General features: G+C 45.0%; 1 protein-coding gene across 2 annotated transcripts in view; it reads left to right on the forward strand.

Moving 5' to 3' along the window:
- Positions 1-20512, forward strand: part of CCDC60 (coiled-coil domain containing 60) — a 315694-nt gene that overhangs the window by 255287 nt on the left and 39895 nt on the right. For both annotated transcript variants that reach the window (XM_077462079.1, XM_077462080.1), the window contains exon 10: positions 4181-4268. In XM_077462079.1, coding sequence (XP_077318205.1) covers positions 4181-4268 — 88 coding nt within the window. The remainder of the gene's footprint in view (positions 1-4180; positions 4269-20512) is intronic.

Raw genomic sequence — 20512 nt, forward strand, 5'->3', positions numbered from 1 at the left:
TCAAGGTGTTGGCTGCCTTACAGAGCGAAGCCAAAAGACAATTCAACCAAGTATCTTTAAGATTTTGCAAAGTTTACTGCTTCTCTGCCAGCTCCCCATCTGTGTCACTGATAGGCAGGCAGACTACAACACGAGGGAGGGGAGTGAGTTCTGTGTCTAAATGCCAGTTTAGAGGCACACAGAACATGAGGTGTCAAGATTTTTTTTTTTGCTGGTTATTTAAACTCCTATTATCAACCCAAACATTTTTTGATCTTTGGGTCCTAACCATTTAAGTTTATCCTTAACTTTTTTACAGTTAGTTTACTATTGAATCCAAACTTCCCCTCCCACTTGGCACATTAGGAACACAACAGCCTCATAAGCAGGCACAAAACATTATTTTACAGAGACTATTTCCCATTGTCAGCACCAGTCGGGTCTCTCCTTAACCTATAAAACACTGGGATAGCGACCCTCATTTCACGGTAACAAAACGCTATAGTGAGAATCAAAAAAAATTATTAAAACTAGTCTCTGCAGTACTGTAGTTTTTCAGTAAAGTTACAGCGTCAACAGAAAGGTTAAACATGAGAAAGGAGAAACTAAACACACAGAAGAAAGTTAGCCTTGGGATCTTTCTAGATCACCTAGCTAAATAGTGTTTAAACCATCGGGCAATCAACCTCTGACATTTGGTATACCTCAAATCTTTTTTTGGGCTGTCTGGGACAGCAGGGACATCCATGTTACATGTTACCATGCCCCAAGTGCCTCTGCCTTCGAACACCAGATTATCAAGATATTATACGATCAATCCTAATGTCGGCAATTACAACACATTAAACCAGAATCAAACAGAAAGAGAAGAAGAAGACTCTTAGAAAGAATTAAGAATAATTTAAATTAGCTTACCTCTCAAATACCAGGGGGTCTAGATCATGTAGGTTTAAAACCAGACGGTGGATCCGGGTCCTAGGCCTCCCCCCATTTCACCACTAACGTTGAGTGGGGGGACTTTTGATTCTCAGTGAGCTTTGAAGTCCGATATTCACCAAGAGCTTTGCCGAGACCGTCCAACCTGGAATGCACTCGTGGTTCCGGCTCGAAGAACCAAATGTTAGAATTCTTCTTCTCCTGTGATCAGTCAAACTCCAGATGTATTGAAAAGCAGACAATTTATTTCAGATGTGTCACACAAAAGCATGATACTTACAAGTCAAAAGATGCAGTAATGCCGCGTACACACGATCAAACAAGCGGGTGGAAAAGTCCGGCAAACTCAAGTCTGCCAAACAATCCCCCCTGTGTGTAGCCTCCGGCATACTTTTTTGACCCGAAAGTACGGCGGACTTAGAATGTAGTTTTACACTCCAATCTTCCCGCCGGACTCGCATTTCGGCAGACAATCCGGCCGTTTGTATGCCAGTCCGTCGTACTTTTGAAATGAACGGACTTTTCCCACCCGGAGAAAAGTCCACTCATTTCGAGCGGGTCTCCAGGTAGGCGGGGCCCGCGAAGGAGACGTCGCTGGCCCCGCCGCCTGGTATGGACCTAAAGGGGAACCCCAACGCCAAAAAAAATCGGCGTGGGGGTCCCCCCAAAGTCCACAACAGACCCTTGTCCGAGCACGCTACCCGGCCGGCCACGTGCCCTCAACATGGGGGGTGCCTTGGGGAAGGGGGGCCACGCGGCCCCCCCACCCCAAAGCACCTTGTCCCCATGTTGATGAGGACAAGGGCCTCTTCCCGACAACCCTGGCCGTTGGTTGTCGGGGTCTGCGGGCGGGGGGCTTATCGGAATCCGGGAGCCCCCTTTAATAAGGGGGCCCCCGGATACCGGCCCCCCACCCTATGTGAATGAGTATGGGGTACAATGTACCCCTACCCATTCACCTGTAAAATAAAGTACAAAAAAAACACAACACACAAGATAAAATAATTTATTGCACAGCTCCGGGGGTCTTCCGTCTTCGGGGGTCTTCTCGCCGGACTCCTCCGCTATCTTCTTGTAGCTCTTTTACTAGCGGAGGAGCCCGGCATTCTTCTTCGTCGCCGCGGCCTCTTCTTCCGACTTCGGGGGTACCCCATACTCATTCACATAGGGTGGGGGGCCGGTATCCGGGGGCCCCCTTATTAAAAGGGGGCTCCCGGATTCCGATAAGCCCCCCGCCCGCAGACCCCGACAACCAACGGCCAGGGTTGTCGGGAAGATGCCCTTGTCCTCATCAACATGGGGACAAGGTGCTTTGGGGTGGGGGGGCCGCGCGGCCCCCCTTCCCCAAGGCACCCCCCATGTTGAGGGCACGCGGCCTGGTACGGCTCAGGAGGGGGGGGCGCTCGCTCGCCCCTCCTTTCCTGGCCGGCCGGGTAGCGTGCTCGGACAAGGGTCTGTTGTGGACTTTGGGGGGACCCCCACGCCGATTTTTTTTGGCGTTGGGGTTCCCCTTTAAGTCCATACCAGGCGGCGGGGCCAGCGACGTATCCTTTGCGGGCCCCGCCTACCTGGAGACGCGCTCGAAATGAGCGGACTTTCCTTCGCGTGTGTGGGCCCGTTCATTTCAAAAGTAGGGCGGATAGTACTAAGTCCACCGTATTAGTCCACTGAAAAAATGCCGTGTGTGGGCAAGTAGCCCGTTCGGAAAGTCCGAGGGACAGTCTGGCGGGAAGTCCGCCAGACTAAGTACGTCGGACAGACGGCTACGTGTGTACGCGGCTTAAGAATCACACAGAGAGATGTACAGACCCCCCCCCCCCCCATACTTACAATTATATAGCTTTTACAATTTTATTGGCTGAGGAAACACTGATAGCATTCCTGCCACAGAATGGTACGTACTTTATTGGCTAATTAGTATTTCCTGTACAATCTGTTCTACCATATATGGCAAAGCTTGTTAGACAAAGACAAAAAGAAGTTAATTCAAAAATAAGCCATCTTAAAAATCAGTCTCAGGATTTTTATTTTTAATAGTCACACAATAAACATGTTAAAACTTTTCTAACATTTATCTCAATGGAAAAATACCAATCTGGGTGCTTAAGGTCTCTGGGAATGGAGCAGGAATAGGCTGTTTGGAATGTGTCAAAGTGAAAAGTATATATATAGCGCAGGATAGGATAAGATATAATATGCCTCTTATGCTAAAAAAAAAAAAAAATCTTCCCATCTAAGCTTTTTTTCTGGGGAAAAGTTCCACGTTAAAGCGGAGCTCCACCCTAAAGTGGAACTTCTGCTCATTGGAACCCTCCCCCCCTCCGGTGCCACAATTGGCACCTTTCAGGGGGGAGGGGGTGCAGATACCTGTATAGTACAGGTATTTGCACCCACTTCCGGCATAGATAGCCGCAGATTCTGCGGGTATTTACGCCACTTCCTGCGGGTCCCCCGCTATCTGCTGGGAAACACACGGATCCCAGAGACAGCGGGGACCATCCTTATTGCGCTGCGACACTTCCTGATTCCCATACCGAAGATGGCAGCGGCAGCACCCGAGAGCCGATCGAGAGATCGGCTTCGGGTGCTGACATCGCTGGTGCGCTGGGCGGGTAAGTGTCCATATTTTAAAAGTAAGCAGCTGCAGTATTTGTAGCTGCTGACTTTTAAAAACAAAAAATGGCAGAACTCCCGCTTTAAGTCTGAAAAATGCTGATCAATGTGTCATATCAAAGCTGATGGTTCAGTATGTAATGGACCTTAGCAGAAAGAATCACCTTCCATTTGCAAATGCCTGCTCATTGGAATTTCACTTTATTGAAACTTCTACTTAGGTGGATTGTGGGTTTGGACTGAAACTATACTTTAAAAACTTTACATCTTTCAGGCCTAGAGTTTTCAGGGTACAAATGGCTCTCAAGTGCATTTTTTACGTCATTCTCCTTAGCTGAAATCGGATTCTTGAAAGACAAATTCCAATTTGTTGATATTGGTTACTGAGATTTGCCTTTATTAATAAGCCCGGGTTGCAAGTCAAGTTGACAAGCCCATTTGCAAATAAAATAGGCACATTGCAAAGGAGGGGATACATCTTCACATTCATAATTTATCAGTTTTATATTTATTGTACGTAAAATGCCAAATACAAAGCTACTGTTTCATGTATAAGTGTGCTAAATAATCTAAAGCATATTTCACTGTTGTGTGATTTTTTTTTAAAGAGTTGAATCAACTTTCTTAAAATGTGACTGTTTAATGCTTTCAGATATGCAGACCTTGCTGAAGATGATTGGAGAAAGGGTAAGCAAGGAATTAGATGAAGAAGAAAGTCAATCCAAGTACAAGTTTAAAAGGTATGTATGATAAACTCACAACACTTGAAGACAATACATTAAAGTAATGTGGAAGAGCCACAACACACAGAGGAGGGCCAGGCATCCAACACTCCTGGAAGTGGCAGATACAGAAGATTTTTCAGCCATGCCTTTGGTTTGAGATTTAGAAATAGGGTTTAGACAGGGTTTCATTAAAGTCTACGTTACCCCAACATTTTATATTCCTGGTATGTGTGTTGTACCATGTATATGTGTTAAAAAGTATCCTGTTCTCTTTGTGTTTCTTGATTTGTGTGAAATCCCTGATAATCCTGCCTGTTCCCTGGTTTCCTATTTCAAACTGAACATTCTCGGCGTGAGAGTACAAAGTGGCATAGAGTTTGTTGTCAGCACCCTGAGCAAGTCAAGTAATTTGCACCCCCTAACCTGTGTACTTTTAGTACCCCCTTCCACTAGTACAGTATGAAACCCCTTGCCCCCTAAGCACAGGTATTGTATTTTAAGAAAATACTGATGTAATTAAAGTAAAATGCATCTGTGTCACTGCTCTCTCATCACCCCATGTATTATATATACACTGCCCCCCATCACCCCATGTATTACACACTCCCCCCCCCACCTCAACCCATGTATTATATATACACTGACCACCCACATGTATTATATATACACTAACATCCCCATGTATTATATATACACTGACCCTACCCCATGTATTATACACTGTCCCCCATCACCCCATGTATTATATATACAGTGCCCCCCCATCACCCAATGTATTATATATGCACTGACCCCCCCCCCCCATCACCCCATGCATTACACACTGCCTCCCCCTCACCCCATGTATTATATATACATTGACCCCACCCCATGTATTATACACTGTCCCCCATCACCCCATGTAATATATATACAGTGCTCCCCCATCACCCCATGTATTATATATGCACTGACCCCCCCCCCCCCCCCATCACCCCATGCATTACACACTGCCTCCCCCTCACCTCATGTATTATATAAACATTGACCCCCATGTATTATATACACTAACATCATATATTATATATACACTGACCCCATATATTATACCGTATATACACCAACCCCCATATATAAACACCAACCCCCATATATTTTATAAACACTAAGCCCCATATATTATATATAATATATGTGGTTAGTGTATATATAATATATGTGGGCTAGTGTTTATATAATATATGGGGGTTGGTGTATATATAATATATGGGGGCTGTGTTTATATAATATATGGGGGTTGGTGTATATATAATATATGTGGTTAGTGTATATATATTATATAGGGGTTAGTGTATATATAATATACGCCAACCCCCATATATTATATATGCAACAACCCCCATATATTATATATACCCCAACCCCCATATATTATATACAGTGGGGAAAATAATTATTTAATCCCCTGCGGATTTTGAAAGTTTACCCACTTACAAAGAAATGAAGGGTCTAGATTTTTTATCATAGGTATATTTTAAATGATAAAGACAGAATATCAACCTAAAATCCAGGAAAAACTCATGCTACAAATGTTATAAATTGAGTTGCAGTTCAGTGAATAAAATAAGTATTTGATCCCAAAGCAAAACCTGACTTAGTACTTGGTGGAGAAACCCTAGGCAAGCACAGAGGTAAGACGTTTCTTGTAGTTGGTGACCCGGTTTGTGCACATCTCAGGAGGAATTTTGGTCCACTCTTTTTTACCGATCTTCTCTAAATTCTTAAGGTTTCTTGGCTGTCACTTGACCACTCGAAGTTTCAGCTCCCTCCATCAATTTTCTATAGGATCATGGTCTGGAGACTGGCTAGGCCACTCCATAACCTTAATGTGCTTCTTCTTGACCCACTACTTTATTGACTTGGCAGAATTTTGTGGGTCATTGTCATGCTGAAAGACCTATCCCTGACCCCATCTTCAGTGCTCTGGCTGAGGGTTCTCATCCAATAATTAAAATACATGACCCCATTCATTGGACCCTTGGTGCAGCAAAGTCGCTCTGTACCTTTAGCATAGAAACAGCCCCAAAGTATAATGTTTCCACCTCCGTGCTTGACTGTAGGGATGGTGTTCTTAGGGTCATAGTCAGCATTTTTCTTCCTCCAAACACGGCTAGCCCCCTCCTCCAGAAAGCACAAGTACAGTCATGCCAATGAACATTTAAATGATTCAGAGAAGGACTGGGAGAAAGTGCTGGGGTCAGATAAGACCAAAATTGAGCTCTTTGGGATTAACTTGACTCGTCCTGTTTGGAGGAAGAAAAATGCTAACTATGACTATGATTTTTAGGTCACAGTGGAAATGCTACACTGCTACATACTTTGTCCACATATTTTGATCCCCCTGGTAAGCCGTACCTGAGAAGTGCCCTCATGTAGCATGATCGTGACCAATGTTGGTCATCTTACTTTTAAAAAGTAATTAGTTAAGTTACAAATTACTTCTCCCAAAAAGTAATTGCGTTAATAACTTAGTTACTACATTGGAAAAGTAATTAGTTACTCAGAAAAGTAACTGTGGTTGTAGAAGTGATGGTAGGTGGGTAGGGATGGATCGTTTGCACTGCAATTCGAATTGTCAGTCACTTACTTGAATGCCTCCAGGGATGCCTTCATTTTAAAGTGTCCGCCCCGCCTCCCTACATTCTCTCTCTCTCTGGATAGGCGGGGCGGGATGGGGCGGTCCAGACAGTCTCTCTGAGTCTCAGCCTCTTCTCAGCTCAGTAGGCGAAAGCCCCCCTCCCCGCAGCGGAACGAACGGCCAGGCAGCGCGACCACGGCAGGCCTTCCAGGCAGTAGATGTAATTGCGCTAACGCCACCCAAGTAATGGGAACTGCGTTACCATGAGGGAAAGAGTAATCAGTTAGATTACTCATTACCCTCTAAAATAACTGCGTTAAGTAACTCCGTTTATTTTAACTCAGTTAGTCACATCACTGATCGTGCCAGGCTGAGTGGAGAGCAGCGGTCAGTCCGAGGCCAAGCACACACAACTTGGAGTGACAAGCTGAGGCACAGTGAGCGCACACTCGGGACACTTTTCTGCGCCCCTCTTGATTTTGCACCCAGGGTCACTGAACCCCTTCCCCTACTCCCCTCCCCACACGCTACGCCACTGAGGAATGCATACTTCCCAATGTGGTCAGTTTTCTGGCTGTATTTGGAGCACAGCCTGCCTGTCCTGGAATGGCCAAGACTTGTGTTTCACCCCCGCACAGTTCTTCACTGGGAAAGATCAGTGTATTGCTCTTTCTCTGCCTCCTGCTGACATGCCCCCCACTCTGCTTACACAGCCGCATCATTTATTCACAGCAATCTGTGAATTAATTAACTACAAGTCTACAAGCCCCATCCTCCACTGTGGCAAATGGCTTGTAGATCTCAGCAAACTGTGAGCGCACTAATGAATTCATTGACACTCCCTCCAGCTTTGTAACTGTCTGCCAGTATGGAGGTATGGACAGGCAAGCTAGAGGCAGTGTCTGAAGGAGCCTGACAATGCATTCATAATTTACTGATCATAGGTGCAATGCTCTGCAGGCTTATCAGAAAAAAATAATAAATGCACGTTCATTTTTGTTCCTGCAAAAATATGTGCATTTATTATTTGTTTGTTAAAGGTAAACTTATCCTTTAAAAGAGCAGCATGCTGAGCATGGCTAGGAAATATTCAAGATTCATTATACTTGTAGATTTTCTTTTTTCTAAATGATAAATGCGTGCTTAATGTTGTAAAATTTGTTTTTCATGGCCCAAATCACGGATTTTAATATACAGTAGAAGCTGAAGAACATGTTTTACCTATATTGACTTTTTTTCAATTCAAATTAGTGAGCCTAGGCTCATGTATCGCAAATATGTATTTCTAAGTTTGAACTTTAAGTAAGTCTTGATGTGTTCTAAAACCTTTTTCAACTTCAAATGTTTACTTTTCATGTTTGTTAAGGCAATGATTTGGATCATGACATTTTTAATGTTTTTATGCTTTAAGGAGAGAGCTATAAAATGCTATGTGCATGATCTTATTTGTGTATTGTAAATATAGCACTTGCTACCTTAGGTAGGTGATAGAGTGAGGATTTTGTGAGGGAAACTGTCAGCGCAGGTAAATTTGGGCAGGCCCGTGCTTTGTTTTTATCTGGGGGGCAGGGAGTGCTTAGTGCAGCAGTGGGTGTGACCACGTGTGCTTTAGTTCTGAGGCGCCTCCCTTGCTTCCAGGGAGAATGTTCTGGAAGAGGGGTAGGGCCTAGGACTGCAGCGGCAGGCAGCTCATGTGAGGAGCCCTGACCAATCCCCACCTGGAATTGGCAGGGGGCAGGCCTCCCATAAGCTGAGTTAACAGCCCACTGGGGAGGAGTTGTCGGCCGGGAGACTTGGAGAATGCAGTATTAGGCAGCAGCAGGGACCCCATTCCCATCTGGGGGGGGGGGGGGGGTGAGGCCTAGCAGAGGAGCCCGGGAGAGCTGGGAAGGAGCTTCATCTTTACACGGTCATGGATAAAGTTTTCTGGAACAGAGGGGCTGGAGAAGCTGTCAGAATGTATGTCCAGTTAAAGTTAAACAAGGTCGGTGAGTGGGCCACAGTGGATTTCTGGATGAGGCATGCTAGGTGATCTGGGTGAAAGGTCAGAGGAGAGACTGTGGGGAGAGTGTAAAATCGCTGCAGCCTGAGGGCACAGGATTTGGAGGCCGGACTATCTGGGAGCAGTAGTTAGCACATGCTACTAAATTACTAGGCCACTTGGGAGATGTACTGCAGACCTCTGGCCTACTAACAGTGCAACCAATTCTAGTCAGCAACTGATACTGTTCAGAGTGGTTTCTTTTGTCATAGAGGATGATGTAACAGGAAGAGTAATGATCTACAGTGGAAGTTTGTGCAGGAGGGTGGAAGTCTTGGGAGCAAATAGTCTGCATGGTGTTATGCCAGGGAAGAGTGTAGATATTATGTGTACATCAGTACTTCACAGTTCAACCTTTTTGTTCTAATTCTTAAATATGATGGCAAAGTAATTGTTCTATGGGCATCCCATATTTTCTTTCCCCCAACCAAGTTATATCCCCCAATACATAAAACAAAACAATGCAAATTACTGTTCATTGTCTCAGAAGTGATGTAGGTCTGACAGCGGGGTGACATGGTGGATGTTAGTTACTAGTAGCAACCAAGCGCTACATAAATACAGTATAATATTTTACATGTTATTATTACCACCATGCTAAAACTCTATCATTACTTCCTACGCCTGATATGCAAAAGCATAGGCGGGGTTGTGCCAGGTGTGCCTGATCACACCCTAATCACTACGTATCCCTCACTGCCTGGGCTTCCCCCTGTTTTGCCCCCTGCCCTTCAGTGCTGCTGGCTTCCTTTGCCCTCAGCTTCTGCAGGGGATATTTCAGCATGGAGAGTGGGGAAGAAGTTAGTAAATATGTCATTTACTAGCCCTTTCTTTTTCTAAATGAACACTCACTGTTATAACTGAAGCACAGTAAACTGTATTTACTATGCTTCAGCTTGTGAATTAACAGGAAGCCGCTCAGCATAGAGCACTTCCCATTCATTCACTGCCCTGTGCAGCTGAGACTTCAGAAAAAGGCATTTATGTTTGAACTTTGGGGTGCACACTCTAATGCAATAGGCTGCGCACATCTATGTGCCAAAGCTAATGATAATAAATGCCCTTAAAACTGGAATGTAGCTATTTTTAGTGCAGTCTTAGTCACATTACTTAACAGTAATAAAGATCCGGTAGGAATCCTCTGTGCAGGAATGCCCATCCTCTTCGTGCCTCTGAACTGCGGGTGATATACAGGGGTTAATTGCATCAGGCTACAGGCTGCACTGCCATGAAAGAGTTGTGCCAGGACCTGTCCCAGTGGCATATCATCATGTGTGCTAGTGTGTGCAGGTCAAATGGGTCCTAAGGGAAAGTAAGGGATACCAAATGCAGGTATCAAGCAAAAATGACCAGATCAGTGAAATCAGGAACCAGGCAAAAAAGGTTAAATTAAGTTTATTAATATAAATATAACTCTACTAACACCACCAGTAAACCATAAACAATGTTAAAGTGTTGCTAAACCCAGGACTGTGCATTCACTGTATCTGGTCACTCACAGTACACAGAACATGGAAATGCAATCTGCTAAACTGCTAAATACCTTTTCTCATCAGCAGTATATAGCAGTCTTGTGACTGCTATCAGTGCCTGGTTAAAGCTTGTAGGATGAGGTTTTTTCCCCACAATTGTCCTATCAGGCTGCAGGATCCCTGACCCTCTGTCTGGACAGTGCTGATTGGCCTGGTGCTGATCACATGCACTCTCCCAAGAAAAAAAAACCGCTCTAGCAATACATACCAAATTCAGCATGTGCAGCCTGACTCCAGTATCTCTGTCTTATCCAGACATGTTTTGGAGTCAGTAGAAGAAGAGGAACATTTGTGCATACAGGATCAAACAGGCTTTTTACACAATGTACAGGATTAACCCCGTAGGATCCCCAGTGAGCATAACAAGCATGTTTTACTGCATAAACAGGATTATTTAACTTTTGTGAGTTTAGTAACACTTTAAGTGGATAAATAAGCATGATAGTGCAGCAACCCAAACAACAAAGCTAATAAAGGGTCGGGGGGATATTAGTTATGAGGAAAGGTTGCGAACACTGAACTTATTCTCTCTGGAGAAGAGACGCTTGAGAGGGGATATGATTTCAATTTACAAATACCGTACTGGTGACCCCACACTAGGGATAAAATAGATAGAAGAAAAAAGATTTAATCTTAAACTACATAGAGCGTTCTTTACTGTAAAAGTGGCAAGGATGTGGAATTCCCTTCCACAGGCAGTGGTTTCATTGGGGAGCATCGATAGTTTCAAGAAACTATTAGATAAGCACCTGAACGACCGCAACATACAGGGATATACAATGTAATACTGACATATAATCACACACATAGGTTGGACTTGATGTCTTTTTTCAACCTCACCTACTATGTAACTATGTATCAACCTAACTAACTATGTACAAATGGAGGAAGCAAACATGAGCAGGGCAAGGTCAGGACTGAGACTGGAAAAAGGGGGAGCAGAGCAGGGTACAGAGTCCTGGATGCAGGGAGAAGGATACTGGAAGCAGGGTGCAGGATCAGGTACAGGAGCAGGAACAGGAACAAGGCACAGAAACAAGGCACAGGATCTGGATGAGGCAGGGACATGGCTCATAGGAAGAACAGTCCTAGTTTCAATCTTGGAACACCCAATAAGAGGATAATATGCGACCGGTCTCAACTACGTGGCATGTTCACCAATGCCAGGAGCCTGGCGGACAAGATGGGTGAACTAGAGATACTATTGTACGAGGAGGATTTGTATTTTGTGGGAATTTCAGAGACCTGGTTCAACAGCTCTCATGATTGGCTTGCAAACATTCAAGGGTATACCCTTTATCGCAAGGATAGAGAGGGTAAAAAAGGTGGAGGGGTATGCCTATATATCAAGAATAATGTACAAATGATTGTGAGAGATGACATCACTAAGGGAGCTAGGGAGGAGGTGGAATCCTTATGGGTAGAGCTCCAAATGGTTGACGTAAAGGGGACAATAATACTGGGAGTATGCTATAGGCCCCCTAACCTGAGAGATGAAGGGGAGACGGATCTCCTATCACAATTTGGATTGGCAGCAAGGATGGGAAGTGTTATCATACTGGGGGATTTTAATTATCCAGACATCTAAGGCTCGCCAGTTCCTAAGTGTCTTGCAAGACAATTTTATGGGTCAGATGGTAGACCCACCAACCAGAAATAAAGCATTACTGGATCTACTGATTACCAACAATACAGACCAATTTAGGGAACAGCGATCACAGGTCAATTGGCTTCCATATAAATAACACAAATAGGAAACATAAGGGAATACAAAGACACTGAATTTCAAAAGAGCCAACTTCCCTAAACTATGAACCTTACTAGAAAGCATAAATCGGATAAAAATCTTAGGAACAAAGAATGCGGAGGAGAGATGGGTTTGCTTTAAGAGCATATTAAATAAGGGCATTAGCCAATGCATCCCATTGGGTAATAAATTTAAAAGAGCAAACAAAAGTCCTGGATGGTTTAACTCAAATGTAAAAATGTATATAAAAGCAAAGGAGAAGGCCTTCAAAAAATACAAGGTTGAGGGAACATCATCAGCATTCAGACTGTATAAAGAATGCAACAAGAAATGTAAGGGTGCAATAGGGATGGCTAAGATAGAACATGAAAGACGCATAGCGCAGGAGAGCAAAAAAAATCCCAAGAAATTCTTTAAGTATGTAAACAGTAAAAAAGGGATGACAGACCATATTGGCCCCATAAAGAATGAGGAAGGACATCTGGTTACAAAGGATGGGAAGATGGCGAAGGTGTTGAATTTATTCTTCTGCTCAGTCTTCACGAGGGAATCGGGGGGCTATAGTAACCAAAACTGCCGTGTTTACCCTCATGACACATCACAGGAAGCACCTCCATGGTTAACAGAGGACAGAATTAAAATTAGACTTGGGAAACTTAACATTAATAAATCACCGGGACCAGAGGGCTTGGACCCGAGAGTACTTAGGGAACTCAGTCAAGTAATTACCAGACCATTGTTTCTAGTTTTTACTGACAGTCTACTGACTGGAATGGTATCAGCTGATTGGAGAAGAGCCAATGTAGCACCAATATTTAAAAAGGGCCCAAAATACATCCCTGGGAATTACAGACCAGTTAGCCTAACATCAATAGTATGTAAACTCTTGGAGGGGATGATAAGGGACTATATACAAGATTTTAGTAATGAGAATGGTACCATTAGCAGTAGGGTTGAGTGAACCCGAACTGTAAAGTTCAGGTTCGTACCGGACTTTTGGGTTTTTGGTACCCATACCCGGATCCGGACCTGAACAATTTACTGTATGTTCGGGTTTGAGTTTGGTGTTCTGTAATGTAATGGCATATTTCAATAAGCTGCAAGGCAGCCAATCAACATTCATTTAACTTGTGTGCCCTTAGAAGCCATCATAGCCATGCCTACTAATGGCATGGCTGTGATTGGCCAGTGCAGCATGTGACCCAACCTCTATATAAGCTAGAGGCACATAGCACAGCAAGTCTTTAGGTAGTGTAGGGAAAGGTTGCTGCTGCTGTTTGAGGGAGAGAATTAGATAGGCGTCCTGATTCATGACTCAAATTACTCAGCGATCTACCTTGCTTTTGTTGTGTGGTTGCAGTGCACAATCTTTTTACCCTGCCCTGAGCCCAGTGCCAGACAAAAGATAACTTTTATCCGTTAGTTAGGTTGGCATCGGCAGGCATTTTATGCAAGCTCAGTGCACCAGCACTGCATATGTTACTGTGAGATACTGTTGGTCTATTCTGCTATTCTGAAAACACCCATTTAGGGCAAAAAAAGATATTTTGCTGCGTTTCCTGCATATCTGTATTTAGTGAGATACACACTTTAGATACTGTTGTGTTATTCTGCTATGCCCAAAAAATAAATTTTTTGGCAAAAAAATAATTTTTGGCAATGTTTTCTGCATATCTGTACGTGTGAGATACACACTTAAGATACTGTTCTTCTATTCTGCTATTCAAAAAATAATAATTTCGGGCAAAAAAATTTTTTGGGTGCGTTTTCTGCATATCTGTACGTGTGAGGTACACCATTTAAATACTGTTCTTCTATTCTGCCATTCAAAAAATAATAATTTAGGACAAAAAAACATGTTTTGGTGCATTTTCTGCATATCTGTACATGTGAGATACACCCCTTAGATACTGTTGCTCTATTCTGCTATTCTAAAAACACCCATTTAGGGCAAAAAAATATATATTTTTCAGTGTTTCCTGCATATCTGTACGTGTGAGATACATACGTTAGATACTGTTCTTCTATTCTGCTATTCAAAAAATAACAATTTAGGGCAAAAAAAATTTTGGCACATTTTCTGCATATCTGTATGTGTGATATACACCCTTTAGATACTGTTGCTCTATTCTGCTATTCTAAAAACACCCATTTAGGGCAAGAAAAAATATTTTTCAGTGTTTCCTGCATATCGGTACGTGTGAGATACACACTTTAGATACTGTTCTTTTATTCTGCTATTTAAAAAATAATAATTTAGGGCAAAAAAAAATTTCCTGACAGACTCCATGGCAGCAACGTGTGGGTTAAGTCCCGCCTCCACTACCCCATAGGACACTACTCCCATAAATCTTTGCTCCCTGCCCCTGGCCGTGTTCTTTTTTTGTCCTCCTCCGAAGGACCCAGAGGTGGTCTTTCTACCTGAAGATTTATCATCCCCACGATCGAGGTCGGCCGGTCTGCGACTCTGGGTCTGGAAAGTCGCATTACTCCGCTAAGCCCTAGCTATTAGCAGGGTATGGAGTGGGCAGTGGAAGAGGCGCTGTGAAGAAGCCCATGTCCTGGCCACTGGCAGGCAGGCTGCGCATTGGTCGGATAGCCAGCTATTAGCAGGTGACCTGTTTTGCCCCCTGGAAAGTCCGGTGTCATCTTACCTTATCTTCGGCCGAGTGATCGATCGTGGTGGGAGTGGTGAGAGGTTCTATAAGTTCATTATGGCAGCAGTTTTTGTATTTTTTATCTGTCTTCGTTTTTTCTGTTTGTTTGTATGTGCAGGCATGGCGGCTGGTTCTTCCGCGTTCCAGCCGCCGTTCTACTTCCGGGTTTGCGTTTTCGGCCATAGTACGCATGCGCGAACGAGGTTGAGATCGAGGCTTGGTTTCGTGCATGCGCGATAGCAGCAAATTGCCGCTGTTTCGCGCATGCGCACAGGCACGGCGGTGACATCACAGGGGCGGGCTATTTAAACGGGGAATTAGTCTGCAAGCTTTGGGAATGCTTGCGGGCTGTTGCAGTGACTTCCCCCTGCCTCTGTGTTGCATCTACTGGTAAGTGGCATTCTGGGACAGGGTGGCTATCCCTTCCCTGTCCCTTGCACTGATCCCTTGTCATCTTTTCAGCGCGTATGGATATCGCTGAGGACATGGATTCTTTACCGCCTGTTTGTGGCCAGCCCTCTCATAAAAGGTATTTCTAATGATCACCTGAAGGTCTGGTGGGGGAGGGGTATTTATCTGTTAGCTCTGTCCTGATGTCTTGTCTCTTGTGGTTTCTTGTCTTGTTCCTGTTTCAGCCCTTCCAGGTCAGAACAGCATTGCAGCTCTCATAGAGGGAGCGACTCCTCCAAGTCGCATCACCGGCACTCCTCTTCCAAATCAAAACATTACGGTTCCTCCTCAAGATCAGGACACCGTAGTGAGGAACGGTCGCACTCCTCGAGGACTCAATCTAGTCACTCAGCTAGTGCCTGTTGGGGGTGCAGAGCTCTTGTACCGGCAGGAAAATCTTTATGTGATCCTTGCTACGCCAAGGCTTCCAATGAAAGGGGTGACGCGGATCAACAACTTAAAACCCTGGTGGAAAAAGTTGTTAAGGAGTCCCTCAGAAATATTAAGGGCCAGTCCTATGTTCCCCCGGCAGAGCCGCCACTTTCTCCAGGAAGGGAGACTCAGCTGCAGGATACTTGGGAATCCTCTGCGCATAGCCACCCCTCAGCTGCCATATCTGACAGTGACTCTGATGAAAGTGATCCCTGTGTGGGTTTTGATTTCACTCTACTTCCTCCTCTGGTCAGAGCTGTTAGAGAGACACTGAACTGGGAAGATTCTGTGGCTGCTCCTTCCAAACAAAGAAAATTCTTTAAGCAATTAAAGAAGGAACTGATTAATTTTCCTTTTATCTCTGAGCTAGGTGAGATTATCACAGATGAATGGGGCAAGGTGGAGAAGAAAAATTCCATGCTATCGAAGGTTTCGAAACTCTATCCTTTCAATGAAGAAGAGGTGAAGCATTTGGAGTCAGCGCAATTGGTAGACGCAGCAGTCATGAGGCTGGTGAAACATGTCACACTTCCCTTAGAGGATACTGTGTCTTTTAAGGATGTTCTGGACAGACGGATTGATGCGGATTTGAAGAGAGTGTATCTCACAGCAGGAATGGCCTGTAAGCCAGCGCTAGCTCTGGCCGCTATGTCCAAAGCAATGGAGATATGGACAGATAGTGTAGATGAGACACTTATATCTCTGAAGATACAGCTAAGAGCTCGCCTATCCAAGAGCTTAGGCTGGCCTCCGCCTTTCTTGGGGAGGCCTCTATCGACATCATACGCCTGGTGGCTCGGGTGATGCTTTCTTCTGTTACGGCTAAACGGGCTCTTTGGCTCCGCCCTTGGCTGGCAGACCCAGCCTCAAAACAAGTATGGTGCCGTATCCCCTTTGAAGGGTCCTCCCTTTTCGGCAATAAGTTGGATGAGGCTATTACCCGAGCCACTGGTGGGAAGTCGGGGTTCCTCCCCCAGGACCGGCGTTTGCAAGCCCAGAGAAGGTCTTTTCCAAAGAGACAGTACCAGGAACGAGCCAGGGAAGCTCGCAGTTACAGACCAGGCCGTGAATTTTCCAGGTCCTGGAAATCAAGACAATCCTCTTTTAAAAAATCTACAAAAAGTGATTTAAAGGGAGAGAGGGAACCAACTAAAGCCTTTTGAGGTTGGGCCCGCTCAGACAGGGCAGGTGGGGGCTCGTCTTTTCCACTTTCGCCATGTCTGGGCGGCCTCGATCCAATACTTCTGGACTGTCAAGACCATCTCCTCAGGTCATGTTTGGACCTTCAAGGAATCTCCCAGGCTCAGATGGGTCCCCACCTCTCTCTCGGCCTCAGACGAAAAAAGGCTAATTCTTCTAGCCTACGTGGAATCTTTGTTGGCTCAAGGCGCCGTTATCCATGTTCCAGTCATTCAGCGAGGCATGGGAATCTACTCTCCTTTGTTTATGGTCCAGAAAAAGAGCGGGGCCTGGAGGCGGGTCATAGATCTAACACACTTGAACAGTTTTATCAAAAAAGAAAAATTCAAGATGGAGTCATTATCCACAATTCAACAATCTGTCCAAGCAGGGGACTGGATGGTCTCCATAGACCTCAAGGACGCCTATTTTCATGTCCCAGTTGCAGAAAATTACCAGCAGTATCTCCGCTTCTCCGTGGGCGAAAGCCATTTTCAATTTACATGCCTTCCCTTCGGGCTATCAACTTCTCCTCGTGTATTTTCAAAAGTACTGTTGGCAGTGGTAGCTCTTCTGAGAACCAAAGGGATTCGTCTACATCACTACCTAGACGACCTTCTGTTGTTGGCTCAAGACAAGGATCAACTTCTGGTACACAGAAAGCAGGTCATCTCCACCCTACAGGAATTCGGGTGGATCTTGAACTTGGAGAAGAGCCAGCTGGTCCCATCTCAGCGGCTGGTGTTCTTACGGGCCCTATTCAACACTGTCAGAGGCACCATCTCATTACCAGAAGAGAAGTTGTCAGTGGTCAGGGACAGAATCCGTCCAGCCCTCTCTGCCTCTCATCTCCAGGCTCTCCAGTGCCTGAAAATTATAGGCACTATGGTAGCGACAATTCCGATGGTGAGGTGGGTACAGTGGAGGATGAGGCCCTTTCAGAAGGGTTTCCTTCATCAATGGACAGGCAGCAAAACCCAGCTGATTCGGATCACCTTATCCATGAGGAATTCCCTTCTGTGGTGGCTCCAACGGGAAAATCTCTGCAACTGCCATTCCATTCTCCCCATCTCATGGGTCACCATAACAACAGATGCCAGCAACAGGGGTTGGGGCGCCCACTGTCTGGCGGAAGTGGCTCAGGGCACCTGGATTCTCCCCTCCAGAGGGACGGTGTCGAACATCCTGGAGTTAAGGGCAGCCTTTCAAGCTCTGCTAGCCTTTCGGCATCTGATTTCAGGAGCCTCGGTCTCACTCAGGCTAGACAATACCACAGCAGTGGCGTACATAAGAAGGCAAGGGGGTACCCGAAGTCTATCCCTTCTCCAGGAGGTGGAACCGATCATGACCTGGGCTCAGAGGAACCTGAAGGATCTGACAGCATCCTATGTCCCAGGGATTCAGAACGTTCAGGCAGACTTTTTTTCCCGGATACTTCTGGACAACAACGAGTGGTCTCTTCACGAGGAAGTGTTCAACTGGATCCTGACAATGGGGCTCTCCCCAGAAGTCGACCTGTTTGCCTCTCCCTGCAACAAAAAACTGGAGAGGTACTATTCAAGGTACAGGGATCCTCAAGCCTACGGGGTGGATGCCTTGACAGAGAAATAGTGGTTCCACAAGGCCTATGCCTTTCCCCCAACTCCTATTATTCATCAGTTCCTGAGGAGACTCAGGTCAGAGACAGCAGAAGTGATAGCCATAATCCCTTATTGGCCCAACAGACCCTGGTTTCAGATTCTGATGCTCCTCAGTGTCAGGGATCCAATTCCTTTACCATCCAGGCCAGACCTTCTGTCTCAAGGGTCGAGATTACATCCTTGCCCGGATCACCTGCGCCTAAAGGCTTGGTTTTTGAAAGGGGACGGTTGAAGGCTTTAGGCTGTCCTGAAGAAGTCATTCCCACTCTTCTTAGTGCTCGAAGAAGTAGTACTAACCGGGTATATGAGAGAATTTGGGCGAAGTTTGCAGATCACTTGTCTTCAAGGTCCAGTTCCTGTAATACTCTGACAGTCCGGGACGTTTTAAGCTTCTTGCAATCAGGATTGGATATCTCCCTTTCGGTTAGTTCTCTCCGGGTCCAGGTTTCAGCAATTTCAGCTTTTTCTGGAGTCGCATGGGCCAATCATCCCTTGGTCCAACAATTCTTCAAAGGAGCAGTCAGGCTTAGGCCACAAAGGAAGCCTAGATTCCCCAAATGGGACCTTCCATTGGTTCTAGATTTCTTCTCTCAACTTGACAAAACGCTCTCAATCAGAGAATTAACCCTTAAAACCTCTTTTCTGGTAGCCATAACTTCGGCGAAGAGAATCTCCGAAATTCAGTCTCTAGGCGCAAAGGAACCTTTTCTCACCTTCTTTCCAGATAGGGTAGTCCTAATTCCGATGTTGGGGGCAAATCCCAAGGTTACCTCTGTTTTCCATGAAAACCAGGAAATCACTCTTCCTACCTTCAATTCTGCTGGAAGTCAGGATCCACATCCACTCAATTTGGGAGTTACTCTAAAACAATATCTGGATGTTACAGCTTCTTTTCATCAATCTGACTTCCTCTTCGTGCTATTTAACGGGAAAAGTAGAGGCGCCAAGGCCTCCGTTAGATCCATCGCTGCTTGGGTGGTCCAGGCAATTCAATGGGCTTATAGAGAGAAGGGCTTGGCTCCTCCTGAGGCGGTTACAGCTCACTCTACCAGAAGTCTCTCAACCTCATGGGCGGCTTCGCGTCACGTTGCACCTGATGTAATCTGCAGAGCGGCCTCCTGGTCTTCAATTCATACTTTCATGTCTCACTATTGTGTTGAGCCAGCATCTTTATCCTCTGTTGATTTTGGTTTGAAAGTCCTGTCGGCCGACAGTGTTAAATAAATCTTTTGTTCAGCATTTTGCCCACCCGGGTGTGTTTGGCGAGTTATTTCCCACACGTTGCTGCCATGGAGTCTGTCAGGAAAATGGAAAATTCCTATCAAAATACTTACCGTAATTTTCCTTTCCTGATGGACTCCATGGCAGCAGGAGTTCCCTCCCAAATGGCTGGAGTAGGCTAGTTACCGAACACGGCCAGGGGCAGGGAGCAAAGATTTATGGGAGTAGTGTCCTATGGGGTAGTGGAGGCGGGACTTAACCCACACGTTGCTGCCATGGAGTCCATCAGGAAAGGAAAATTACGGTAAGTATTTTGATAGGAATTTTCCATTTTTTGTTGCGTTTTCTGCATATCCGTACCTGTGAGATACACCCTTTAGCTACAGTTGCTCTATTCTGCTATTCAAAAAAGACACATTTAGGGGAAAAAATCTTAAATTGCGGCCTTGTCTGTATCTGTACATGTGAGATACACCCTTTAGATACTGTTGTTCTATTCTGCTATTCTAAAAACGCCCATTTAGGACAAAAAATATAATTTTGCAGCGTTTGCTGCATATCTGTACATGTGAGATACACACTTTAGATACTGTCCTTGTATTCTGTTATTCAAAAAAATATATAATTTAGGGCAAAAAAATTTTTTGGGGATTGTTTTCTGCATATCTGTATGTGTGAGATACACCCTTTAGGTACTGTTGCTCTATTCTGCTTTTCTAAAAACACCCATTTAGGCACAAAAA

Source organism: Lithobates pipiens, unplaced genomic scaffold, assembly GCF_037356315.1.
Source record: "Lithobates pipiens isolate NorthernLeopardFrog02 unplaced genomic scaffold, aLitPip1_a1.2 Scaffold_3, whole genome shotgun sequence".
NCBI lineage: Eukaryota > Metazoa > Chordata > Amphibia > Anura > Ranidae > Lithobates > Lithobates pipiens.